The following is a 23,399-nucleotide window of genomic DNA, read 5'->3' as shown; positions in this document are numbered from 1 at the left end:
AACCTCATGTAAACTGAGTATGGTCTTCTATATTTTATTATTTATTATTTTCATTGCAAGCCATAAAAATTTGAAGACCAAGTTTAAAGGGTTCAGTATCTTCATGATGTGTCTGCACTAGGCCAACTCGCTCTCATTTCTATTTTTAGCAAAAAGACAAGCCAAAAATTCCAGTGTTTCCAAAATGCACTAACTTATGAGAAGTTGCTCGCCAGGAGGATAGAGAGGGAGTCGGCTGTGGCAGACTGTAGTGCAAGTAATCTAGGGAAAGAAATCTAGACGATCTATCCTTGGCTGTATATGGATCTTGTTTGAATATTGTAGCATTTTGGTTACAGATGCCAAGAAGTTCCATTTTTTCCACATATAAAACATGTAAAAGCATGTAAACAGACCAGCTGATCTTGTTTAGGGATAGATGGGGTAAAGTTCTGCCCTACATTTGGTGTATGTAAACTTTCAAACCACCTATCTCTCTTTCACACATGTTTTCTTTTACTATACAAATTTCAATCGATGAAGATCCTGAAATAGTAAGACCGCATTCATGTTTCTTCCTGAACATGTAAGATTGCATTCATATTTCTTCTTGAACGTGGCATGTGATAGAGCCATGATTTTGTAATGCATGGTAAACTGAGCAGAGAAGAGTCCTACGTTTTTGCATTTGCTATCATGTATAGTGTTACATGTCATTGACTTTAGCTTACTTTTGACTGTTCACCTCAATATTCGCTAGAGTTCAGTTTTCAACCCCCCCAGATTTATCTCAATTTTGTTGGTTGTCATAAACAGACCCATATCGAAAACCAGTAAAAAATTAATGGATCTTTATCTTCTTTGTTTTTCTGCCCATTTAGATCGATTCGCACGAAAGATAAATCTTTCTTTATGCTTCTACATGCTCCACCAAGTCGTCTATAAAATACTTCTCACACTCGGACCAATAAAGTAGATAGAGATGTGCCATGTTCTTTGCAGGAACCCGAAGAACACAAACGTAGTCGAGGGTATGATAAAAGCTCTTGCTCGGGTGGTTTCAAGCGTGCAGGTACTACCTAGTTTTTATTTATTTTCTATGCTCTCATTCTTCTCATCAATAACTTATAGTTGCTCCTAGTCATTTCATTTAAATGATTGCCATTCAAGCTGTGGCAACATGTCTTCCCTTTTGAGCAATGATTCTTCAATGCAAATTGTTAATATGCTTATGCTTTTATCAACCTGTTTAGTTAGTTCAAACACTTCAGATTAATGAAAGTCTGTTTTGCATAAATAAAAGAGATATATGCATGATCTACAAGGCATACCCCCAATGATCCATACAACATCACTAGTCAAGCATTGGGATAGACCCGAAACACCATATCCTCATGAAGATAACTATCAACAAAGGTAATCTGGACCTGAAAAGGCTTTAATGATATGCAATGTGTTTAATCTCAACCAAGGTAACACAATGACTGAAGCGGATACTTCACAAAAGATCTGTTGAGGAAAATGAATTCTTGAACTTCCATGCGATGTTTTGTCTATGTACACATAAAAGGCCGGGCACTTTGCTTTGTCATTTTTCTGTGTTAGAATCTGGATGAATGGTGGGTGAATATGCTTCCAGTGCAGGGTTCTAAAAGGTACGCCATGGCGTAAGACGTTTCTCCGCCGTTACCATAAAGCCTATAGCGTTTGTGTAAGCCTTGAGGCGCGCCATGGCGCCTTGAGGCGCACCATGACCGCCACGGCGTGCTTTGTACTAGGGTTAGCGAATAAGTCACTTGCTTCATCAAGTCGAAATCAAACACCACCTTAATTTTGATTACAATTATGCTCTCTTATTCATAACACAGTTACATGTCTTGTAATATGGTTATTCAGTTGTCTATGAACAAGAAAAGAAATAATTATAATATCTTTGCATTCTTCAGTTTCAGGACACAAGTGAGGAGAGCTTGGTAGCTGTTGCAGGAATGTTTACTAGTAAAGCTAAGGGTAATGATAGTCAGTAATGAGGAAATATTTATATGCTTATTTACTGCTACTATGCATTCAAATTAATTGTGTGCACTTCTCCCTAGTTGCATCTATGTTTTTTCAGTTTACATTTTAATTTTATGTTGTTATACTATACAATATTGTTAATCCAGAAGTAGGTATGGTGTATTAATGTATAACACTTTATGTAGGTGCTATAGAATTATGAGCCATCACATTAAAAACCTTGAAGACAAACCATTGCTATTTATATAATAAAAGACTGTTCAGATATGATAGAAAGCTATAGTCACATTATACTATACTCCCATCCATATTAAGTCTTTTTTTGAGACAATACACAACATACCCTCCATTCAATTGTATAGTTACAATGAGAAGTAGCATTGGTCATGCTTTCCATAGAATGGTTATCTAGACCATTATGACATCTTTATTCTTGTTTTTTGTTATTTTTATTTTTATTTTCATTTATATTTATTATTTTTTGTGTTTGTTGTTTTAATTTTTGTTCTTTATTAATAATTTTCTCCCCCTTCCATTTTTGTTGACCGTCATTATGGTTTATGATGGATATGTTTAAATATCATCATATCATGTTGGTAGTCAAGTTTGTGGAATAATGAATTGCCATTGTTGTTATTTATTCTTGTTACAGCTTTTGGTGGCAGAATATACTGCATTTATTCTTGTTACAGCTTTTGGTGGCAGAATATACTGCATCCAGCTTTTGTTCTATATGGTTAATTGTCGTTATAAACTAGTAGCATTATTGTGGTAAGTAAAGAGCTGAGTAGGGGAACAAAGATACTTGTCAACTACTTCCTCCGTTCTTAGTGTGGCATGGAGATAATGAACTGATGGAAGTTGCAGTCAGACTGCTCCCATTCTCCTTGTGTTTTATCATATTAGCATGTGGTTAGCATGCCAAAGGACTAAGGGTTGCAACAGGCATTTAGGTGGGCGTAATGCTGACTGTCTAAGTTGTAAATTGCAACACACCAAAAAGCTTTTTATTCCAAAACACTCATGGTGCGGGCATAACCCTCTTACCCACAAATCAAGATTGAATATAATATTAAATGAGTAACGGCAGGGATGTTGCTCTTGTAGAAAATGTAATGTGCTGCATTAATGCTCAAATGGTTGTGTAAAAAGGAAAATCCTATGAGCAGGTTTTGCTTAGGTTGTTGCAAACTTGCAATATAGGGTCCTTAAAAAAGTAAATTGAGTTGATGGGCTAAGGGCTGTTTGATATTTTTCCACGTTAAGCCCTGCATTTATTAAGCTGTCTGTAAGCATAAATCTGTCCGGATGAATTAAGATAAACTTTTGTTTGACTTTGTCCTGAATAAATAGTTTGAATAACAAAACTTATATTTTAACCTTGTGTCTAGATAAGTGCTCAATGAAATATAAATGTTTGTAAATTTTCTGAATGACAAAAATATAAAAATTTATGAATCATTTAAAATGACGTAAATAATATAAAGTCATCAAACAATCACCATCATTGTTTGATTACATTTTTATATTTATGCATTTGCTACTATTTAGTTTTTAGTGAGAAGTGGGATTAAAAATTCTAGGATAAGGGTAATTTTGGAAAATGTCGTAGCTGAATTCATTAAAATGGGGTAGGTTGGCTGATCAAGTTAAACTCAACTCTTTGTATTAAGTTAGAATCAAACATTTTGATATAGCTTAATCTTTTAAGCTAATAACCTATTAAGCTTATTAAGATAAAATCAAACATCTAAGTAAGATGAAAGAATGCAAACCAACCTTTAGATCATGGTTCTAATGTAGGAAGGAATTCAATTGAATGGTAAGAAACAATATAAATGATAGATAGGAAGGTTGAGTGATATAAATCAAACAAGTGGCCAAAAAGATGCTTACCAAACCAAATAATACGAGGCTAGTATATCCCACCCGGGGTGGGGTCTTTGGTTTGGGGGGGGGGGGTTGAGATGTATGCAGGCTTGACCTCTACCTCCAACTTGCCAAAAATGTGTGCGAAAAAGAGAGATTGCCCAAAAAAATTTGAACAATTTGAAAATGGAAGTGGGAAAAGGAAAAGAGCTTAAGGCAAGAAACAGAAAGTGAAGAGACGACTACTGCAAGACAAAAGTAAGCAACACCAAATAATTAGAAGTAGGTACATCGCTTGGACTCTGGTAGCCTATCTCCTTGTCCTCACTACCCTACTCCCACCCTCCACCTCTCAAGTGCCCTTCCTCTAGTTTAGATTAGCTACAGGTCTCTACAACGTCTCCAAGAATTCCTACCACAGTCCATGTTCTCGTAAATGGAGATGGGGATGGGGATGGGGGCGGGTTTTGCCGTCCCCGTCCCTGTCCCCGTCCCCGTCCCCGTCCGCGTCCTTGATTCTCTTATCTTGAACCCATCCACGTCCCCCCCGGGATAGGGAATCGTATCCTCTCCTCTTTGAAATATAGGCTTGTTCTCGGTCCATCCCCAACATCATCGACTAAGACACATTTAATTAAGTACTAGTTGTGTACACGGGCTATTTAGCAGGATGTAAAATTCCAAAAAAGTAAGCAATAATGCAAAGTACAATTACGTTTTACCAAATACAACACATAGTTGGGCCCATCTTATGTGAAGTATCTGAACGGGTAGAAAACAAAGTTGTGATATGGTTGTGGAAAACATATTTCCTGTGAGAATGCTTGTTAGACAAATGGCTATTTCAATTATTCCCAACATAGTAAAGAAAAGATCCTTAGGAGTATACCGATATATATAGGTACAATCACCGTTGACATAACGCAAACAAGAATGCCTCAACATTCTTTAATTCCAATGTGTCATCCAAAAGTTCTATAGCCAAGTCATGATGTTGCTCAGGAATTTCTATTTCAGGAATATATGTTCTTAAAGATAAACTAATTCGGTTTCTTTGATATCCAAAGATTTCAAGTCCTCTTAGCGTGTACTCCATCTTTAAAAGACCTTCACTCCTATATGTTTCAAGGAAAAAAGGGAGATTTAAAAAATGGGTTATCTAGCATTATCATTTTGGTCTTAAGGTTGATTATGTAACAAAATCTTTGTGAACTAATAAGCACTGAGAAGGGGATCTCACATATGAGAGAGTAAGGAATAAGCCGCTTCTAGAATTTTTTTTCTTCTGTTGTTTGGGAATGGAAGTTAGTGATGTTCTCAGTAATGCAAGACTAATTTAGAAGTGAAGCAGTAAGGGAGTTTAAACATAGGGCATGTGTAATAATGAGTGGCCTTTGTGGATCCAACTTAAATTTACTGCCGGCGTAAGAGTGTTCAAACGACAAATATAGATAAGATCATGTAATAACCTGCTTAGAGCTTCCTTTTGGTTGGCAACAACTGTTAAGCTGAGTGGTGTAAATCAAGCTTACCTTTAGTTTCGAAGCATAGGACAAACAAAAGCCAGTGTTTTTCGGGGACCAGTTGGCATACACACAAAGCATTCCCTCCCCTAACATAATTGACATAAAGGTGCTTCAGAATAAATGTGAAAGTTGTCATGCAATCACCGGTAAACTGAAGTTCCAAAACTCATATCAAACTAATTCAACCATAGTTCTTTCATTGAACTTGAGCAACGAAAGAGTTTAAAAACAAGATAAGAAGAAACAAATAATAATAGTGTAATACGAATATCATACATTTAGGAGTAATGGAGTAGCCTGCATTTGAATTGGGGTTTTCTCTTAGTTCCAAGTTCTGCCAAATTTTGCAAAATATATGGTCTAAATTCATCTGTGAACAACACTTAAGCTTCCATTCTGTAGGCACATATATATGATGATGGTATGAATTATTTAGGAAAAAGAAGCAGCTATAATTAAAAGCATTTTAGGCTCTCCACTGGGGTGAACTTCAAAAAAGCTTAGTCGGCCTCGGTAAAGTGTATGTCATCATGCAATAAACAAGCAATAATTTTAATGCACCACTATCTTAGAAGCACTTAGACTTGTTACAAACAGTAGAAACACATAAAAATACATTGATCTCAACTCTGAAAAATCCTGCGGAGGCGAGGGGATATTACTTCCAGAAGTATGAGTATAATGCTTTTTAAGGAAGCAAATGCCTCTGAACTTATCTTATTTTGATTATATCATTATGTCACATTTTACAAAATAGCATGACCAAAATGTAATTGAAGTGCATGAAACTCATGCATATTTTTGTGTCTGCCTTCTGCAATAAATGTGTCCCCTAAGAATACGAAGGTGCTTAACCTGCCAGAGAAAATATTAGCTGATAAACCTGTTCCTATGTTTCAGGAATTGAATGGAGTTTAGATAATGACGCTTCCAATGCTGCTGTTTTGGTTGCAAGTGAAGCACATGCGGTAACTTTGGCTATTGAGGGTCTGCTTGGAGTTGTTTTTACTGTGGCTACCTTGACAGATGAGGCAGTGGACGTTGGTGAGGTAACTTTGCATCTATTTAGTTATTTATTCCCCTACTTTATCGTCTATAACATACGTGTGCTTGTTACTCCCAGCTTGAATCCCCAAGATGTGATTCAGATCCACCGGCAAAGTTTATTGGAAAAACTGCAGTTCTATGCACGACAATGGTTGATTCAGTGTGGTTGACTATCCTTGATGCGTTATCCTTGATTTTGGCCAAGTAATGTGTTCGTTAACAAATTCCCTTGTTTATATTGCAAAACCACTTATTGTTTCTCACCAAAGCCTATTTAACAGATCTCAGGGTGAGGCAATAGTGTTAGAGATATTGAAGGGTTATCAAGCATTCACACAGGTAGCCCCTAAATTCTAGTCTAGTAGTCTCGAAGAACAATTTATTGTATTAAAAAGCAATGATCCATGCACAGCTGTCCCTAATCAATATAGGGACATAACATCTTGTTAATGTACATGTGTAATCTTTTAAAAATTGCAATGTGACTCCTCAGACAAAGACAAAAGAGTACTGTGGATTGTAGTAGCCCAGAGGTGCTATTCTTGAATATTGAAAAATGTAAAAGAGAACTCTGATCCTGTCTGCTATGATCTGGCTAAGTTAAAAAACACTCTTCCGTCCCAAAAAATGCCAAACTTTTTTCTCTGGGTTGTCCCAAAAATTATATGTATTTCCTTTGTCGGTAAGTTTTCAGTCCAAATTTACATTCATGTCCATTATTAATTATTACTTGATATTGATAACTTTGATTTTGGTCCACAAGTTTAATTTGTTTTGTTTTTATTAAGGGGTATTTTAGATATTTAATCGATAGTAAAACTTTTTATAGAATTGTGTGTCAAGTCAAACGATGCATTTTCTTTTCTTGGGATGGAGCAGAAAGTATAGTGAAAATGTGCTTGTGAAGATGCAGGAGAGACAAAAAGACATGCAATGTGACACAAGCAGCATATCGTGATATATGCTATTCATCCAATATCACTAATACAATTACCTTTGCAGTTATTGTACCTTTTAATTCCATAAACGCACTCTGGACTACTGAAGTATGGACTGGCAGAACTTATTTTCCAGCCCAATTATATTTTATAGTTACTTCATATGCCAAAAAAGGGGTTTGAGATTGCTAAATGCTGGATCTAACAATTTGCCTTATTATAGGGCAAATAGTTAGATTCTACAAATTTATCAAAAGCACATGCTTTGACTTACTATATTCCAGAGCTGCGTTGATATACACTATTAGATCAAAGACGAGTTGTTACAGATGCATTGTTTCTGTGTGATTAGGCACATCATTGCTATGTCCCAGGATCTTTGTCCTATATCTTAACACACAAGCGCACACCCACCTTCTCAATATAACATAAACAAATATATTTGTGTTGAATCGATGGTGTGTGGTTGTATTTTCACATATAACTCCAGTTCCGGTCTGGTTTTTCTTACTTTTGGTTCAGGCTTGAGATATCTGCTCTTTACTTCATATTCTTGGGTCACTACCTTCTTTTATTGGTGCATTAGCTATTCCCGCTTTTCACGCAGGCATGTGGTGTTCTTCGGGCTGTAGAACCTTTGAATTCATTTCTTGCATCACTCTGCAAATTCACCATAAGTTCATCAAATGAAACTGAAAGGAGAAGGTACTTGAAAGTTCCCTAGATGGTTTTATATGGGCTTTATTCTTCCATCTCTCATTCTATCATTGAGTACAGTTTTGACAGATTCTTTCACGTATGGCTTATAAATGCTCTTCTGAAGTGCTATTCCTTGAGGATGTCAATTCTTACATACTTTTTATCTTTAATTAACACCTTTGGGTTCTATAATAAGCTCAAGATTAGGACGTCTTCTTTTGTGAATTTTTAATGATGTCATGCTCAACAGTAATAATAAAATAATGGAGAGCTACCACACTTCTTTGTGATGCATAGATTATGAAGTGTGATAGTTATGAAAAATTAACTTTTGCTGTTCTGAAACCAATAATCAGTATGACAACATCGAGGACTGCATAGTAATACTATAGCTGCAACTCTTATATGGACTTTGAACTCCTAAATCTGGAGCAAAAAGGCCTATTATTTATTAAAATATACTTCTCAAAGACTTGATGCAAGCTAGAAATCTCATAACATTAACCTTCTATTAGGTAGTTTATCCACTCACTAAAATTCATGGTTATATATATATATATATATATATAAGAAATACAGTCATTGAAATATAAGAATCACATATATGAAGGTTGCAAAAACACATAACCTTTTGTAGATGAACTGTTACACATATTGATAATAGGGATAATAATGGGCTGGTCAATTAGTCAATTAAGTATGTTACTAGGAGAAGTATAAATAGAAGGGGGGTGGAAGTGATTAGGCATGGATTTTGTATTTTTGTAATTAGAGGAGAGCCTCTTTGGAGAGAACCAGCTCTCTCGAAAAGCTGGAAATCAATCTGTAAGCATTTGATTGTTGAATAAAGATGAACGGTGTGCAACAAATGGTATCAGAGCAGTCGATCTTGGAGATGACCAAGAGTTTGCTCGCCAATTTTAACAAGATTATAGGAGATCTAAGACCGGAGCAATCAGAGTTAAGTTCCATAAAAGAAAATTTTCAGACTGTGAAGCAAATGCTCAAAGAACAGGAAGTACAAGAAGCACAAGAAGATACGTTCCAGAAGTCACCAATCCAGGTAAGGTCGATAAACCCGTCAAGATTTGAAACCCCAACCCCATCTCAACGCCTCATTTCTAAGATTCCAAGATTTTGTTGTGAAAACAAAGGGAAGGCAGAGATAAAGTCAACGGTGTCGGTGAGGAGTAAATCGACAACAAAGAAGGCTCCAGCAGAGAAGAAACGAGGGATGGGCAAGAGACTATTCCAGGTTTCATTGACGATCTACAAAGAGAAGAAGAGGACCAAGAATATAGTAGAGAGAACAGGTAATTACAGCAGGGGAAGATTTTGGTTGGGCATTAACCATCATTTACCACCGCCACCGCCACCACCACCGCCGTTACTATCGCCGCAGCCGTTGTCACTACCGCTGCTGCTGTTAACCCCATCGCAGCAGCCATCACTTCTGTCCCTAGTCTTCCATGCTTCAGCATCTGCACCGTCTGTTTTTAGGGACGGCTATATGTACGTTCAAAGAAAAACTAAGGGTTTATTCATTCTATAGGACTTCAAATGCTCTAGTGAGGCCCAAATGGATATCCTTCTCTTAAGCCCAAAAACTGACTTTAACTATCTCTCAACCCCTAAAGGTTTCAACCATAGACCGGCGAACAAATACAAAGCTAAGAGGCACTTATTTGGAAAGACAAAAATAAGGGGCCAAGTGTAAAACTCCAGAAGCAAGGTGGCTGTCCAGAAGAGAAATACAGGTGGATCTAAGGAAATAAAGTGGGTGGGAACCCAGCTGGATTTAGCCAATGGACATACATTTAATTAAAAAGGAGACTTTAGGAAATTTTTGGAGGGGAGCATGGTACTGGTGGTGATCAAATCTATAAAAGAAAATATTCAGATCCTGAAGAAACAAATGAAAGCGTTGATCAATTGCAAGAAGGCATGCTGAAGAAGACGACAACTACGAGCTCAAAAGAGGATGAACATGTCGATTTGGACATGAGGAAACCCAAAAAAGACGGTCAAAGGTGGATGTTTGGGGGAGGGGGGTATTGTTACACATATAGTTAGTAGGGATAATAGTGGCTGGTCAATTAGTCAAGGGGGCTGGTCAATTAGTCAATTGTGGGAGCTGGTCTATTAGTCGATTAAGTTGGTTCTTAGAAAAAATATAAATAGAAGGGGGTGGAAGTGATTAGGCATCGATTTTGTATGTTTGTAATTGGAGGAGAGCCTCATTGGAGAGCCGTCTCTCTTGAAAAGCTACAAATCAATCTGTAAGCATTTGATTGCTGAATAAAGATGAAAGGTGCGCAATATGAACCTCATGTTCCTCACTGTGGAACACGAGATGATTATTATGAACTACCATAAATAAGTTTGGACTTCTATAGAGCCTGACTTTGTCTCTCATAAATGTAGTTAAACCATTATATTGGATAACACAATGGTTTGATGCTCTAACATTCTGAAACCTTAGAGTACAGACCCTTACAAATGGAAATACTCTGACATCCATGACAAATATGCATGAGACAGGACCTTCCTTAACACCAACAAACTCATACCTTCAAACAGATGAGACCATTAAGATCCTAGATTGATATTAAACCATTGGTATGTAAGTCTTTATGGTCTTATACTCTTCTTTATTGGACTACACTCATATCCCTTTAGTGTGAAACATTCACACATGGGTGACTGTCTGATACCTCCAGAGAATTTGGGATGAGTAACGCAATTATCTGATCCATGCCCAAAAAATGGAACTCTTGAGCTTTACCTTGTTGTGCATGGATATCTGGATGCCATATTAGCGTTGAAGTCTTCACTTGAGTGTATAGCTATCCAATGCTGTCCCTTGAACTGGGTGAGAATGAACTTAAGTGCATAAACCATTTTTATAAGACAAGACTCAAATTATGCTCACCCTTCAAGATGCACCTACTCTCCCAGGCTTAAACTAGGAACCATCTTTGAAATCCAGAAAAGAAGATAAACCACGTAATGGAAGGGCAATAAGAGCATCTCCTATGGTTTCTCCATAAATTCTCCAACATGGTGAAACAAAAGTCAGAATCTCCAAAAAGAAGTTACATTCAATTCCAACAGCTTCTCTATTTTGGGGATTCCAACATTGATTATATTATTAAAATATTCAATAATATAAAAATCTTCTCTCTCTCTCTCTCTCTTGCTTTCTCCATCTTGGAGGAGGTTTTGGAGAAGTTGTTGGAGCAAATAAATGGCTTAAAAGTCCAAAAAGTATGTTTTCTCCATTTTGGGAGGAGCTGTTGCAGATGCTCGAAGGATAAAATTAAAATAGATTGCATAACCATGCAATGTGGATTTGGGATTCTAAATGCCATTTCTTGAATAAAAAATGAGATTGTTTTGTAAGACTTGAGAGATAAAAAGTAGGTGCCCTAAAATGCAGAACCTATGTGGAATTTGCCAGAAGCAGTAGCTAAATTTCAAACACTAAAATCAACCAATGAATTGACTTTCTCAAACAGTAATTATCTGGTTTGGTAGTGGTGTTGATAGAGACTGTCAAGTTGGAGTGTTAGGCCCTGTTTGATAAAATTTATGTTTTCTGTTTACATTTGTTTTGTAGTGCAAACAGAGTTTCAACTTCTGTTTAACAACAAAAGTAAGACATGTTTGGCAAGAGTTTGCTTTTCTAAAAACGTAAGTCAAAATTATAAATTGTGTTTTATTGGATTTGAAAACTCAACCTAGTAAAGTCCAATAGTCAATGCATCTTTCTGTAGGCCACTTGCATCTACTGTAAAACTATCAAGATCAAGTTTAAGATTTGTTGGTTGTTGTTTAGAAGATTTTGTAAACTAATTATGGTTTTTCAAATTAATTGCATAAAGTAGATAGCCAAACAGGGCCTCAGTAAACTCTATTCAGTGGTACTTCTCAGATACAAACAAGGAGAAGTTGATAAACTTAAGCGTCTAGAATTATGGAGAATGTACTAAATCAATGCTTCTAAACGAATTAGAAGTATGACTCCTATTAAACTTGAAATGCAAAAACGACTCTGAGCTTATATTAGCAGTTATATGAGCCTGCCTGATTGTGTTCGTTTGCATTTCCATTGTGTTCCAAAATTTTCTTTATTATATCACATTTGGTTCCTAGGGATCCATATACTCCATTTAGCAGCATTTTGATAACAAACCACTGTTGTATATATATTTATCTATCTACACACGTGTGTGTGTGTCTATAGATATATTTCATTGTTGCCAAATGCAATAATAGAAATGAAATTTGATATATTTCCTTATATATTATTGTCAACTCTGACTCCGGGAGAAGCTGGTGGATCTAATTTTATGTGTTGTGTGTTTGTATGCCATTTTCTCGCTAAGTTTTCCCCTGTTCAAATTATTTTAGTTGTTAATAGTTGTATGATCTTATGGTCGAATTAAGTTCTATCATTGCTGTGTGTGTTCCTTTTAGCCGTAGTTTGCTATCTCCGGGGTCAAAGCGGACAGAAGTAGTGGTGGATCAAAGGGATGTTGTTGTTCTTACACTTAAGAATGTTCAGGTATGTTTTGCGTGAATGTCGTTAGTGAAATCATATTTCTGCTTTACTGTGGGTGTCTAATGGGTAAGATGTTTTCTTTTGTCTTTCATGTAAGTTAGGCCCTAAGGACTCTCTTCAACATAACTCATCGATTATACAATGTTTTGGGACCTTCGTGGGTGTTGGTATGGCCATTTAGCTTTTTCAGATGTCTATACCGAATATATATTTTTTCTTAGTGGCAATAGTATGCATTAGAGAAGTATTACAGGTTATGTATTACATTGTAGGTTTTGGAGACTCTAGCAGCACTCGATCGAGCAATTCATTCTCCGCATGCGACCACCCAGGTAACCCTAGACATTTTATCGAACTGACTTTACAACAGTGAGCCATTGATATAATTCTTGAAATTTCTCCTTTAACTCTTGAATCATGTCCAGTCCCACATTTGGATTTTTATAGAATTCATAAGCTTTGAAGAATCAATTGGCATTCTCTAATTCTTTTTATGTTGCTACTCCCTTACCTAGGAAAGTGAGTGGAACCCTCAGAATTTCGCTTTAGTTTTCTAAGGGCAGAGTGGTAACAGTATATTTGAATGTGTACAATACCTCCTTTTCAAAGCTGGTTACCTGACTGTGGTGATCTTTTTGACGACGTAGATACATGTGATTAGTCGGTAAGTTAATTATAGCAGTGATACACATTAAGATGTTGCCTGCCTTGTAAGTATTGGTCAATTTATGTCTGCTCCTCGGTCCTCAATTGCAACATGTTCTGGAATTGTGATGTATTTGAGGGTTGCTCCAGGATGAAATTTGTATGTCAAGATAATGATCATATCAGGGTGACATTACAACTTCTAAAAGTTTATACTGTTCTTGCGTGCTTTATTATTTGTTCTTGTTACTTTTTCAACTCTTCTAAACTCGGTTTCTTTTCTTTCCTTTCATATCTCTTCCCTTTCTATCAAACTTCTGGAACAAATATTTTTTACAAAGTCAATTTCAAAACCTTTTACAAGCTGGGGGTCTTCACAGAAAAGCCTTCCTACTCCTTGTGGTATAGATAAGGTCTGCCTACATCTTACCCTCCCTAGAGGAGATTTAGTTCCATGAAGTAGAACGTAGTTGCAAGATCTAGTTCTGAGTGTGGAACTGTGTCTATAAGCATGTAAATATATGTGGCTTAAACATTATAGGACCTTAGGTTGGTGAAGTTTGTGCCTATGTGTTTATTATGGGACAAACAGCTCTGTGTATCGCTTCTAGACAAGGCTAGCCATCTCGATTTCGTTTATCAATATGTCGATGAGAAAATGCAGTTGCTAGAGAAGTGTTTGTCAACAATCTTTTCAAGTCACTATGGGGAAGGATTGCGATTTTTAGCAAGATGGTCATTGATTGATAAGAGACTATGACTTAGTGGGGGGTTAAGATTGGAAGGTCACGAGGCTGAATCAAGGAAACCTCTTTAGAATGTTGTACAAGGACTTGCGTCCCCAATCCTCACAAAGCCATGTAGGTTTGGTGCAGCAAGGTTCCCCTCTAAGGGCGAACCTTCAGTGACAGTTACAGTTAATCATTTAGTCTGTTGAATAGTAAACTTATCTTTATCATATGGTCACTCTCAAATACTAAAGAAATTATTGTTTCCTTGAAGAATGCTGCAACTTGGGACTATTTACCAATCTCAGTGAATACAATGTCTATGAAAATCTTCTTTCTTTATATAGGAGGTATCTGCAGCTGTCTCAAAGCTTACTCGCGAACCATCTGGCCAGTACAGTGACTTCAGTATTCTTTCATCATTGAATTCTCAGGTGCTTTTTATTACACTATTGACTAATAGATATAATCAAATCCTTCTATGAACTTGCATGTTCCTCCCCTAAATTTTATATAATAGCCTACAAGTTCTAACCTCTTTCCTTTTCTTCTATGAAGTTGTTTGAAAGCTCTGGACTGATGCATATATCTGCAGTTAAATCACTTCTTTCTGCGCTCCGGCAATTGTCACATCAATCCATGGCCGGAACGTTAAGTGGTATTGCACAAACATCAAGTCAGAAAACAGGAAGCATTAGTTTTGCGGTGGAGAGAATGATATCCATCCTAGTCAATAACCTTCATAGTACGTTATTGATTGTGATCTATACCTATATTTTTGTTGACGCTCTGTCATGATATTAATAAGCCGGTAATTGTTCTGAATATAAATGAGCTGAATGGAATGAAGCATAATTACACCACAAATGATTATCAACCACTCTAAGCTTGTTACACCCATGCAAGAATTGATTCCTTGCAATGATGGAAGAATTGATTCTTTGCAATGTGAAGAAGATTCACAGCTACCAAAACAGGAACACATAAATTTATCTGAAAGAACTTACATATCCTAGGTAATAGTGTGCCATGAATCTATACTCCAACTGGATAGTAGTAAAAGATATTGCCTCTTTCTTACTCTTCAATGATATTTGTCCAACAACGGGGATTTTTGTTTTGTTACTCTTCCATGAAACAATGTTACTGCAAGCAAAGACGCATAAACCAGTGTATGAGAAGCCTCCTATCTTGTTAATTTTTTTTCCTCAATCAAGGTGCCAAGCCTGAGTCTCCCTGATGCATACAAGATATGGTTTTGTGAGTCATAGTTGATATGCCTCAAGAAATGAAGAGAACACCCGAGTTGCACTGGACGGAGCAAACATAAACAGTCTAAAATATTCCCAGTTAAGCAGTGTCTCACATTCAGTCTTCTCTGCCCTTATGTACCACTTTGGGTTATTATGATACTTTCCACATATACCGAATAATATTTTGAGTCAATGGTTTGCACTTGGATGATTCACAGGCAAGTAAAAGAACTATAATTTCTCTAAGAAATAAGAGTTCCCTCCTGAGACCTTGTAACCTCAATTCTTTGAAAAAATGTTAGTGTGCCAAGATCTATGACCTTGAACTATTTCCTTGGAATTTTATTTTGGGTAAGCTATAACCTGGACTATATAAACATAGATCACCAAATATGATGCGTCTACAAGACAAAGTTATCAATATTGCTCTGCGATATCCCGAATTGACTAACAGTCTATGTGATGTGACCAAGGCAATCTCTGCAAGACTGTTGGACACCATATAGAGACCTTGAAAGTGGACCTTCAACACCTCCTCATCAACTATAATTATGCATGACTGATCCGTTTAAACTCTCTCACCAACAAAATCCTAAGAACTATGTTCTGGATGTAGAATTGATTAAACGACCACTAGGTGTGGTGTCCTTGTAGGGTCTAGGGGTTCTCTTATTAAGGTCCCCATTCTCATAGAATCTTGATGTTTGGAATTCATAGAGTGTAACATTATTATGTTGTAGACCAAATATATTGTACACAAGTATGAGCCTGCGACCTCAATTGGTGTATGGTGAAGTAATAATAAACATTATAAAACATATCCCCAATGAAAGCAAGAGAAAACTATAGATAAATATATCTATCATTTGTCATGGGGAATCCTTCTTGAACTCAGTTGTTGCTTGGTAGTGATATTTGATGGAAACTTCGATATAGAAAACAAGTTTGGTCCTTATTATATGATTTAGTAGGCCGGTCCCTAAACTGCTAGACAATATTTATTCTCTCATTATGTTAATATTTATTCTTTCATTAGGTTTTATGTGTGTCATAGTTTGTTCATATGTTTCAGAGCCTTCTTGTATAGTTCATTAACGAATTTATTCTAATAAAAAGAAGCATGTTATTTTGTTTTGGAACTGCTCTCCTTTGTTCTTGTTTAGTTTGTTAATCAATAACTTATCCTACTAATAGCCATGGTGCTAATTATATTCTTCTGCATATAGAAGCCTAAAATGGAACAGGAATTTCTCTTATTTGATATCTAATTCAAAAGGATTTATTTTAACTTTTTGTTATTTGCTTTAGTTTGTGGCTTACCTATTTTGTTGCAGGGATTCAGCCATTGTGGGATGACGTTGTCGGCCATTTTGTTGAGGTTATTACATATACATCACATGCTATACATTCTGAAACATGCTGCTATCATCATTACAAACTCTTATTGACATGATGAAGGTACTTTTGCAGCTTGCTAATAGCCCTAATCACCACTTGCGTGCGATGGCGCTTAAAGCTTTGGATCAATCGATTTCTGCTGTTTTAGGTTCAGATCAGTTCGAGGAGAATGCGTCAAGACAACGTGGTGTATGTGATGATGTTACAATTTTTCAGTGCTCATCTTATCATGTCTTTCTTTCCTTCTGTACAAGAATTACGGTTCCCTTTATAAACACACTGTTTTTTTGCTAGACCAAAACAGAAATGAAGGCACTTGAAATTTCTGTGATATCTCCACTACATGTCGTCTATGGTTCATGTTCGAGCAGTGATGTTCATGCTGGATCTTTAAAAATTCTTCTACATATTTTGGAGGTATTGTTTTACAGTCCTGAAATGTTGACGTGTGTATTTGGTATTTCCTCTGTGTCACATGAATTCTGTTGGCTTCTATTCAAGATGCCCCATATTAATTGCACCATTTAGTTAAAATTTTTTTATTACTTGGTGTATCTTCAAGCAAAAAGTTATCTAGTTGGCAGTTGTCATTATTGAAACTCCATGAAAATATTTATTTTTCTTCAAAGATCCCCAATTATTTTGATATCGAAGGGTATTTTTGCGATACAAATACTTTTGTGAAGAATCAAACTTTGCAATTTTTGTTGGATGGATGGAGCATATACTTTATTTTGTTTCTTAGCTGCATATTCTTTCTTGTGTTGTAAACCTTTTATAGAGACATGGAGATAAGCTGTGCTATAGCTGGCCAAATATTCTTGAAATGCTAAGGTAACTATTGGCTATATCTTTGTTTGTTCTTTAGTGCTGTGATGTTGGTTAAAGTTCTCATTCCTTTCTTTTTTAGATCAGTTGCTGGATCATCTGAAAAGGATCTTGTCACTCTCGGATTTCAGGTTAGTAAAATAACAGTCACGTATTTACGAGTTGCCATTACTACTATACTTGTACAAAATTATCAACTAGATGCAGGGCTCATAGACCTAGTATAAGTTCTATTTTATCTTATGTGGAGGAAGATGCAGTGATTGGGTTGTCTAAATTTTGAAATCACAAGTTATTAAGTCAAATATCATAGAGAAACTGTTCTATATCTTAGGTAAGTCAATATATGTTGTTCTATCATGTTTAAATAGACCAGGCCTGAGTAGGTGGTCTAGAACATATCATGTTTGCCAAGATTAGATTCCCTGCTTGGATCATCATACCTGTAGAGCCATTGTAAAAAAGTTGCCTGGAATTGTTTCCCGGTGGAACTCTTCAGGGTCGCAAGATGATGTTCCTGATATGTAATTAATGGAGAGGCTAGTGATGAAGTTGCACTGGCAACACAACTGTGGCCACAAGCTATCATTGCTTTTTTTGGAGTCAATGCCTCAGAAAATCCTTTGCCATGATATGGGCCAGAGGTGATGAACATTGCGCTGGGGATGTAGCTTCAGTAAAACACACGTTTTCGACGAAGTTCTTCGAGAGAGAAGAGGCTGTAAAACCCATTAGCAGGTTAAACCTATGTGTGCACCATAGAGGAGTCACCAAACTATGCTCCACACGAGAAAGCTTGGCTGCACCCACATGACATTGCTGATTAAAGAATAGAGTAATTAGTGTGGAGATGCAGCTTCTGGAGTATCTTGTTATCTCTTTCCAGGAAATCATTATTTCATTGTAAGAGACCATTGATCTTTTTTAGAGTACTAGAGAGTAGGACACTCGATGGAAGGTTTGAGAACCTGGTGAGATCCACAAGAACTTAAAGACGTGAGGGAATTGCTGATGCAAAACGTATGATTTTTGTGTAACCAAAATATAGTTGATTGATCTTGAATTTACTTTTGCTTTCTTCTGAGGAGAGTGATAGACAAAACATAAAGGCATGAAGGGATTGCTGATGCAAAAGGGCATAAAGGTCAAGGGAAGTGATTTCATCCAATGCAGATGAAGGCATCCTATATATTTGAAGTTATGCAGTCAGAACATCTCCCTAAACCAGTTGGTAACATTGTGATGAATCACTCAAGTATTAGCTATCCAACTGTATATCTATGGATCTCTATAACCCCTTAGGTTGAGTTGAAGTCTCTTTTCAGACATTAATGTATCAGTTTGTTGACCTTTAAAAAAAATATAGTGCGAGTGACTTTGAGCAGATGAGTAAGATTTTCTTCAGCCATGCCATTCTGCTGAGGTGCATGGAAACAGAATAGTTCATGCAGAATCCTGTTCTCACACAAAGCAAGTAAAATCAGTTGTAATATATTCTTTGGCCTTTTCACTTCTCAAGGTTTTAACTGAAAAATTAAGCTGAGTTTTATCATATGCACAAAAATATCAGAAAATAGAAATACAGAATTTGACATCTCTCTCCATTCAAATACCAGAATCGAACTATTCATATACCAGAAACGAATAGAGTAGACAAACTGGGTATGTCTTCCAGTTGATTCATTCACTCTCCTTTTAAGAACAAAATTGAAGCAGATCTGCTCTTCTTACAAGTTCAAAGTTAACCTGATGGTGGTCACTGGTGGAGCAAGTTGCCGTTTGCTGAGTTTGGCGAAAGTGGAGTAACCTGTAAACTAGTGAAGATAAAAGTGTGAATTGTGAGAAACTATCGTCATTATCGCAAGATAGCTAATAAAATGAATTTTGCTTCTTCCTGTTATTTCAAATTTGGGGGCTAGGTGACGTTAAAACTGTTGCGAAAAGAAAGGTAGACATTATCCAATCAAATTAATAAAAATGGTAGTTCTGGGGAAACGTCTATAAAAAGTATACTAGCCAGATACTTATGGACTTGTTTTACTTTAGTTTATTCTGTGCATTGAGAACTGTTTCTGTAATTAATTACTTTATCCAACTTGCTCTCTTTTCTTGTAGAGCCTACGAGTCATCATGAACGATGGGTTGTCTACCGTGCCTTCAGAATTTCTTCACGTGTGAGTTTTTAAGCTTCATATGGTCATGTTTTTTTGTGTTTCCTCTTTTGGTGGAATTTTCTGACGTTTGGTTTTTGGTGCTGCCATATCTTCAAGTTGAAATAATTAAGTATTTGAGCTAATGATGAGTTTTATAAGTTTTGATCTCTTAGCATGTTTAAGTTTTCAGCCTGTCCAGCTCATTGTTGTTGGGATTCATGCATGTGTGATGTAGTCCTATGTTTAATTCGTTACAACTTGCCTCTGTCTATTTATTTCATATGTTGTTCCATTGTCCTGACGGCTGACACACACCATTCTGTCAGCTCTGGCCTGTCTGGCCTTCGTGGGACCTCCATTAAGCAGATAGGCTGACCATATATAGAGAGGCATTTCCAGAAGGAAAGAAGTTAAACTCAACTTACATTAGCATTTGGTTAAAGTTGATTGAAGGTGATTCACCATCCTCAATTGTGAGACCTGCTCCCTCCATATCTGTGGATTGAATGTGGGGAAGGGCAGGGACTAGTGGTACAGGGTTTGTGAAAAATTGGACTAGATTTTTCATTTCCTTAAGCTAAGGCTTCCCTATTGAGGATGGCAACTAATTGAATTACCAACAGCTTTATTGGACTAGCTCAGCTTGCGAATCTACTTCTATTTCATAGCGAATGTCTGGTTGTATGATCAAAATAAATCAATGGTCGTTCCTTCCTACACATTGAATGAATAGTGTGTACATGTAACTAACCAATGAATGCTGCCATGAGGCTGTATTGTCCTTTCCAAACCTTAATGGGGTTATCTTGCTGTACTTATAATGGTTTTTTCTAACTTTCTTGGTCTGCTCTGTCATCCCCTAAAAGTTAGCGGGCCAGTTATTCAACACTAAGAGGTTATTGATAAAACTCTTAGGGTCAGTAGCAATTGCTACCTGGGCAATTGTCTTATCCTTTTCTACTCCTATGTTTGCTATGCACCAGTTATCTTCTTCCTTTTGTCTTGTCTCTCTTGTTGCCCTGATTCGGCTGTTTGCTCTATTCTGTGTGCCAATATCATTAATGTTCATGTTCTTTTTTCTGCTTGTGCTTCCCATATTATTGTGATATGTTGTGCTTCCCATATTATGTCTGATGGTAAACATTTGGTACTGAAAAGAAGGGAGTCATAACTGCAGCTCTTGTGCTTTGCACTTCATTTCATTCAGGACCCCACTGGTGTTGAGCAACACCAGTGTACTATAAAGTTCAAGCTATTTTTTTCTGTAATCATTGCACTTTTAACCATCATAATTGGAAAAATCTGAAACGACGTTGCGCTAGTAATAGATGAATGGTTTTGCCCTCTTAAGCTCAGGTGCTAACGTGACAAAAAAGAAGATACACATCATTTACATACAACTACATTTTTTGGTAAGTAATTGATTTGAATCCGAGGTCATCTCACATCATGTTCCTTCTTCTCCAATGGGTAACATGGAAAATTCTAATAGCAGTCGCACTAGCAGTCATTGTCAGTTTAGTATTTCCATTCATATTCAAGTTAGTTGATAAAAAAGATGGAAATTTCGATGGAGTGTCCAAACAAATCTTTGCCCTAAATATAACGTGTATTCTCAACATATGTTTCTTCACTTCAGATCCATGATATATTTTCTCTCATTCTTATTTTGGTACTGATATCATGGATTGTTGGTTCGTGCTTTACTCAATCCCACAAAGGATTTGCATGTTGGAGAATCAATGAGAGACGTAGTGGATGCCAATATAGCTGTAATTTCACAAAAATTCAGCACAAAGCTATCGGGTTGGAAAGGTGCCCACCCTATTAGGTCAAGTTGGTAAGGCCTTGTATTGAATGAAATCCACTCTTCAAAGCTTGCTTTATTATTCCCTTATTGCCAAGGGCCCTTTCTTTGTTAGTATCATGTTTTTTTTTTTTGATTTGTTTTGATGGAAGAGGCATGGAGTTGTTTGGATAAATTACTCTCGAAGATAAGTTCTCTCTCTTGAGGCGATGGTTTTTCTCTGGCAACATCCACATGTTTGGCGTTAATCTTTGCTCTTTGATGGGTACAATGATGAAGGTCATAGAGTTGGTGGTGATGGTTAGAAGTTTGTGGCTATAATGATGGTGAGGTATTTAGGGGACATAGTGGTAATGATGGTGGTGTTTTTGAACCGGTAGTGGTGGATGTTGTGGGTTGGCAACCATGTTTGCACCATTTTTTCTCTCCTTCCTTCACTTTATTTAATATTTCTTTGTTTAAAAACATTAAAAAGATGTGGCAAGTAGGACACACGATTTCATTTGTTTATTGCTAGGATATCATGAGTGGTTAAATATCAAGCTAATGTAAAGATGGGAAATGATTTGGATTAGTATCTGCTCAAATATAGAGATTCATATGATCAAACGCTCATCATGTGTCTTGTGAGATCTCCACTCTAAAGCTTTGTGTGTGCTCTCTACATGACTTAGAGAATTCTTAGGGATGAAATTATACTCATGGTATGAGAAGTGTATATGATTGTTCTCTAGGTTGGTGTCATTGTGGCTATGACTTGTAGCATAGTATTATTGAATGTGCCATCTGTAGATGTAATATGAACCCCTCTTGCTCACGATACTTCTACATCTAGTTCAACCTAGTAAGGAATGCTAAAAATTGAAAGATGTTGTTCACTTTGAGCATAAGTGACACCTATACTCATTCATTAGCACTGAAGGGATTTTCTTAACGTATAATATCCTTACATATTAGTGTTCTAGTATGTTTAGCTCTTTATATTGTTGAAATGCAATTCGTTATTGACAACATTTGGAGCATATATAATACTAATTGTTTTGGATTCACACATAACAATTACACTACCACAAATGCCACCATCTCTAACACTCTTCAAGTTGGAATATAGATCAAGCATGCTCAAGGGGTCGTTTACCCGACTCTTATCCAGTAAGCACAAACCGATGATAGTCAATACTTTCACTTAACTTTCCATGTAAAGTTCTAGTATATTAAAACGGCATCGTATGTAGCATTTCTATCCGGTAAGCGCTTATCGGGTAAGAGTTGTCACTCTCACTTACCGTGTAAGACTCTCGGTCCTTGTCATCGCTCTTGCCGGGTAAGATTCTCATTCTTTGTCGTGTTCATCCGATAAGGTAAAGTGACCCGGTAAGCACTTACCCGGTAAGCACTTAGTGAACGGCCCCTAACTCTTCATATTTTTTGTTAGTCTAATCGGCCTTTAAGGGATCATTGAAGTTATCTACAATGTAGTAAACACGCAAGTAGCTCAAATTTGGTCAATGAAGAGGGGGTCTTTATAAGTAAAATGTGGCAAGATTTAAACTCAGTCGTTTGTTATCACAATAATTAGCGTTAGTTGTGCAAGTGTACACATGGCCATGATGTTGCCTTTAACAAGTAACGAAGTCGTAAAAATACTGCATATCATTTCCGCAAGGATTGTACTTCAAAGTAAGAGAAATCAACACAAGAAACTAGTAACTTCAGAGGACAAATTGCCGCTAACACTATTTCAGAAATAAGGAAGATTGTATGGGTACAAATTTTAGGATAAAGTTGTGGAATGATTTTTATTTATGCGTAAGATTGAGAACACCCAACTTTCAAAGTTTCAAGAGGGTGGATCTCTACCACAGAGCAAAGCATACAATTGAAAAGAATAAAGTTTGCTATAGAAGAAACTCATAAAGCCTAAAATATTGTCAAAGACCTTCCAG

General features: G+C 36.6%; 1 protein-coding gene across 5 annotated transcripts in view; it reads left to right on the top strand.

The window, feature by feature from the left end:
* Positions 1-23,399, top strand: part of LOC112515621 (protein MON2 homolog) — a 56,032-nt gene that overhangs the window by 12,074 nt on the left and 20,559 nt on the right. For all 5 annotated transcript variants that reach the window (XM_025122521.1, XM_025122522.1, XM_025122523.1 and 2 more), the window contains 17 exons: positions 982-1,051; positions 1,926-1,989; positions 6,294-6,442; positions 6,517-6,644; positions 6,722-6,779; positions 7,986-8,083; positions 12,557-12,644; positions 12,743-12,808; positions 12,914-12,973; positions 14,362-14,448; positions 14,573-14,759; positions 16,602-16,645; positions 16,738-16,854; positions 16,960-17,082; positions 17,447-17,499; positions 17,576-17,624; positions 19,609-19,667. In XM_025122521.1, the coding sequence (XP_024978289.1) occupies positions 982-1,051; positions 1,926-1,989; positions 6,294-6,442; positions 6,517-6,644; positions 6,722-6,779; positions 7,986-8,083; positions 12,557-12,644; positions 12,743-12,808; positions 12,914-12,973; positions 14,362-14,448; positions 14,573-14,759; positions 16,602-16,645; positions 16,738-16,854; positions 16,960-17,082; positions 17,447-17,499; positions 17,576-17,624; positions 19,609-19,667 (1,500 nt within the window). The remainder of the gene's footprint in view (positions 1-981; positions 1,052-1,925; positions 1,990-6,293; positions 6,443-6,516; positions 6,645-6,721; positions 6,780-7,985; positions 8,084-12,556; positions 12,645-12,742; positions 12,809-12,913; positions 12,974-14,361; positions 14,449-14,572; positions 14,760-16,601; positions 16,646-16,737; positions 16,855-16,959; positions 17,083-17,446; positions 17,500-17,575; positions 17,625-19,608; positions 19,668-23,399) is intronic.

The sequence above is a fragment of the Cynara cardunculus genome, assembly GCF_001531365.2.
Source record: "Cynara cardunculus var. scolymus isolate 2C chromosome LG 7, CcrdV1, whole genome shotgun sequence".
Taxonomy (NCBI): Eukaryota; Viridiplantae; Streptophyta; class Magnoliopsida; order Asterales; family Asteraceae; genus Cynara; species Cynara cardunculus.
The sequence above is the reverse complement of the archived record's forward strand: the minus strand, read 5'-3'. Positions and strand labels throughout refer to the sequence as shown.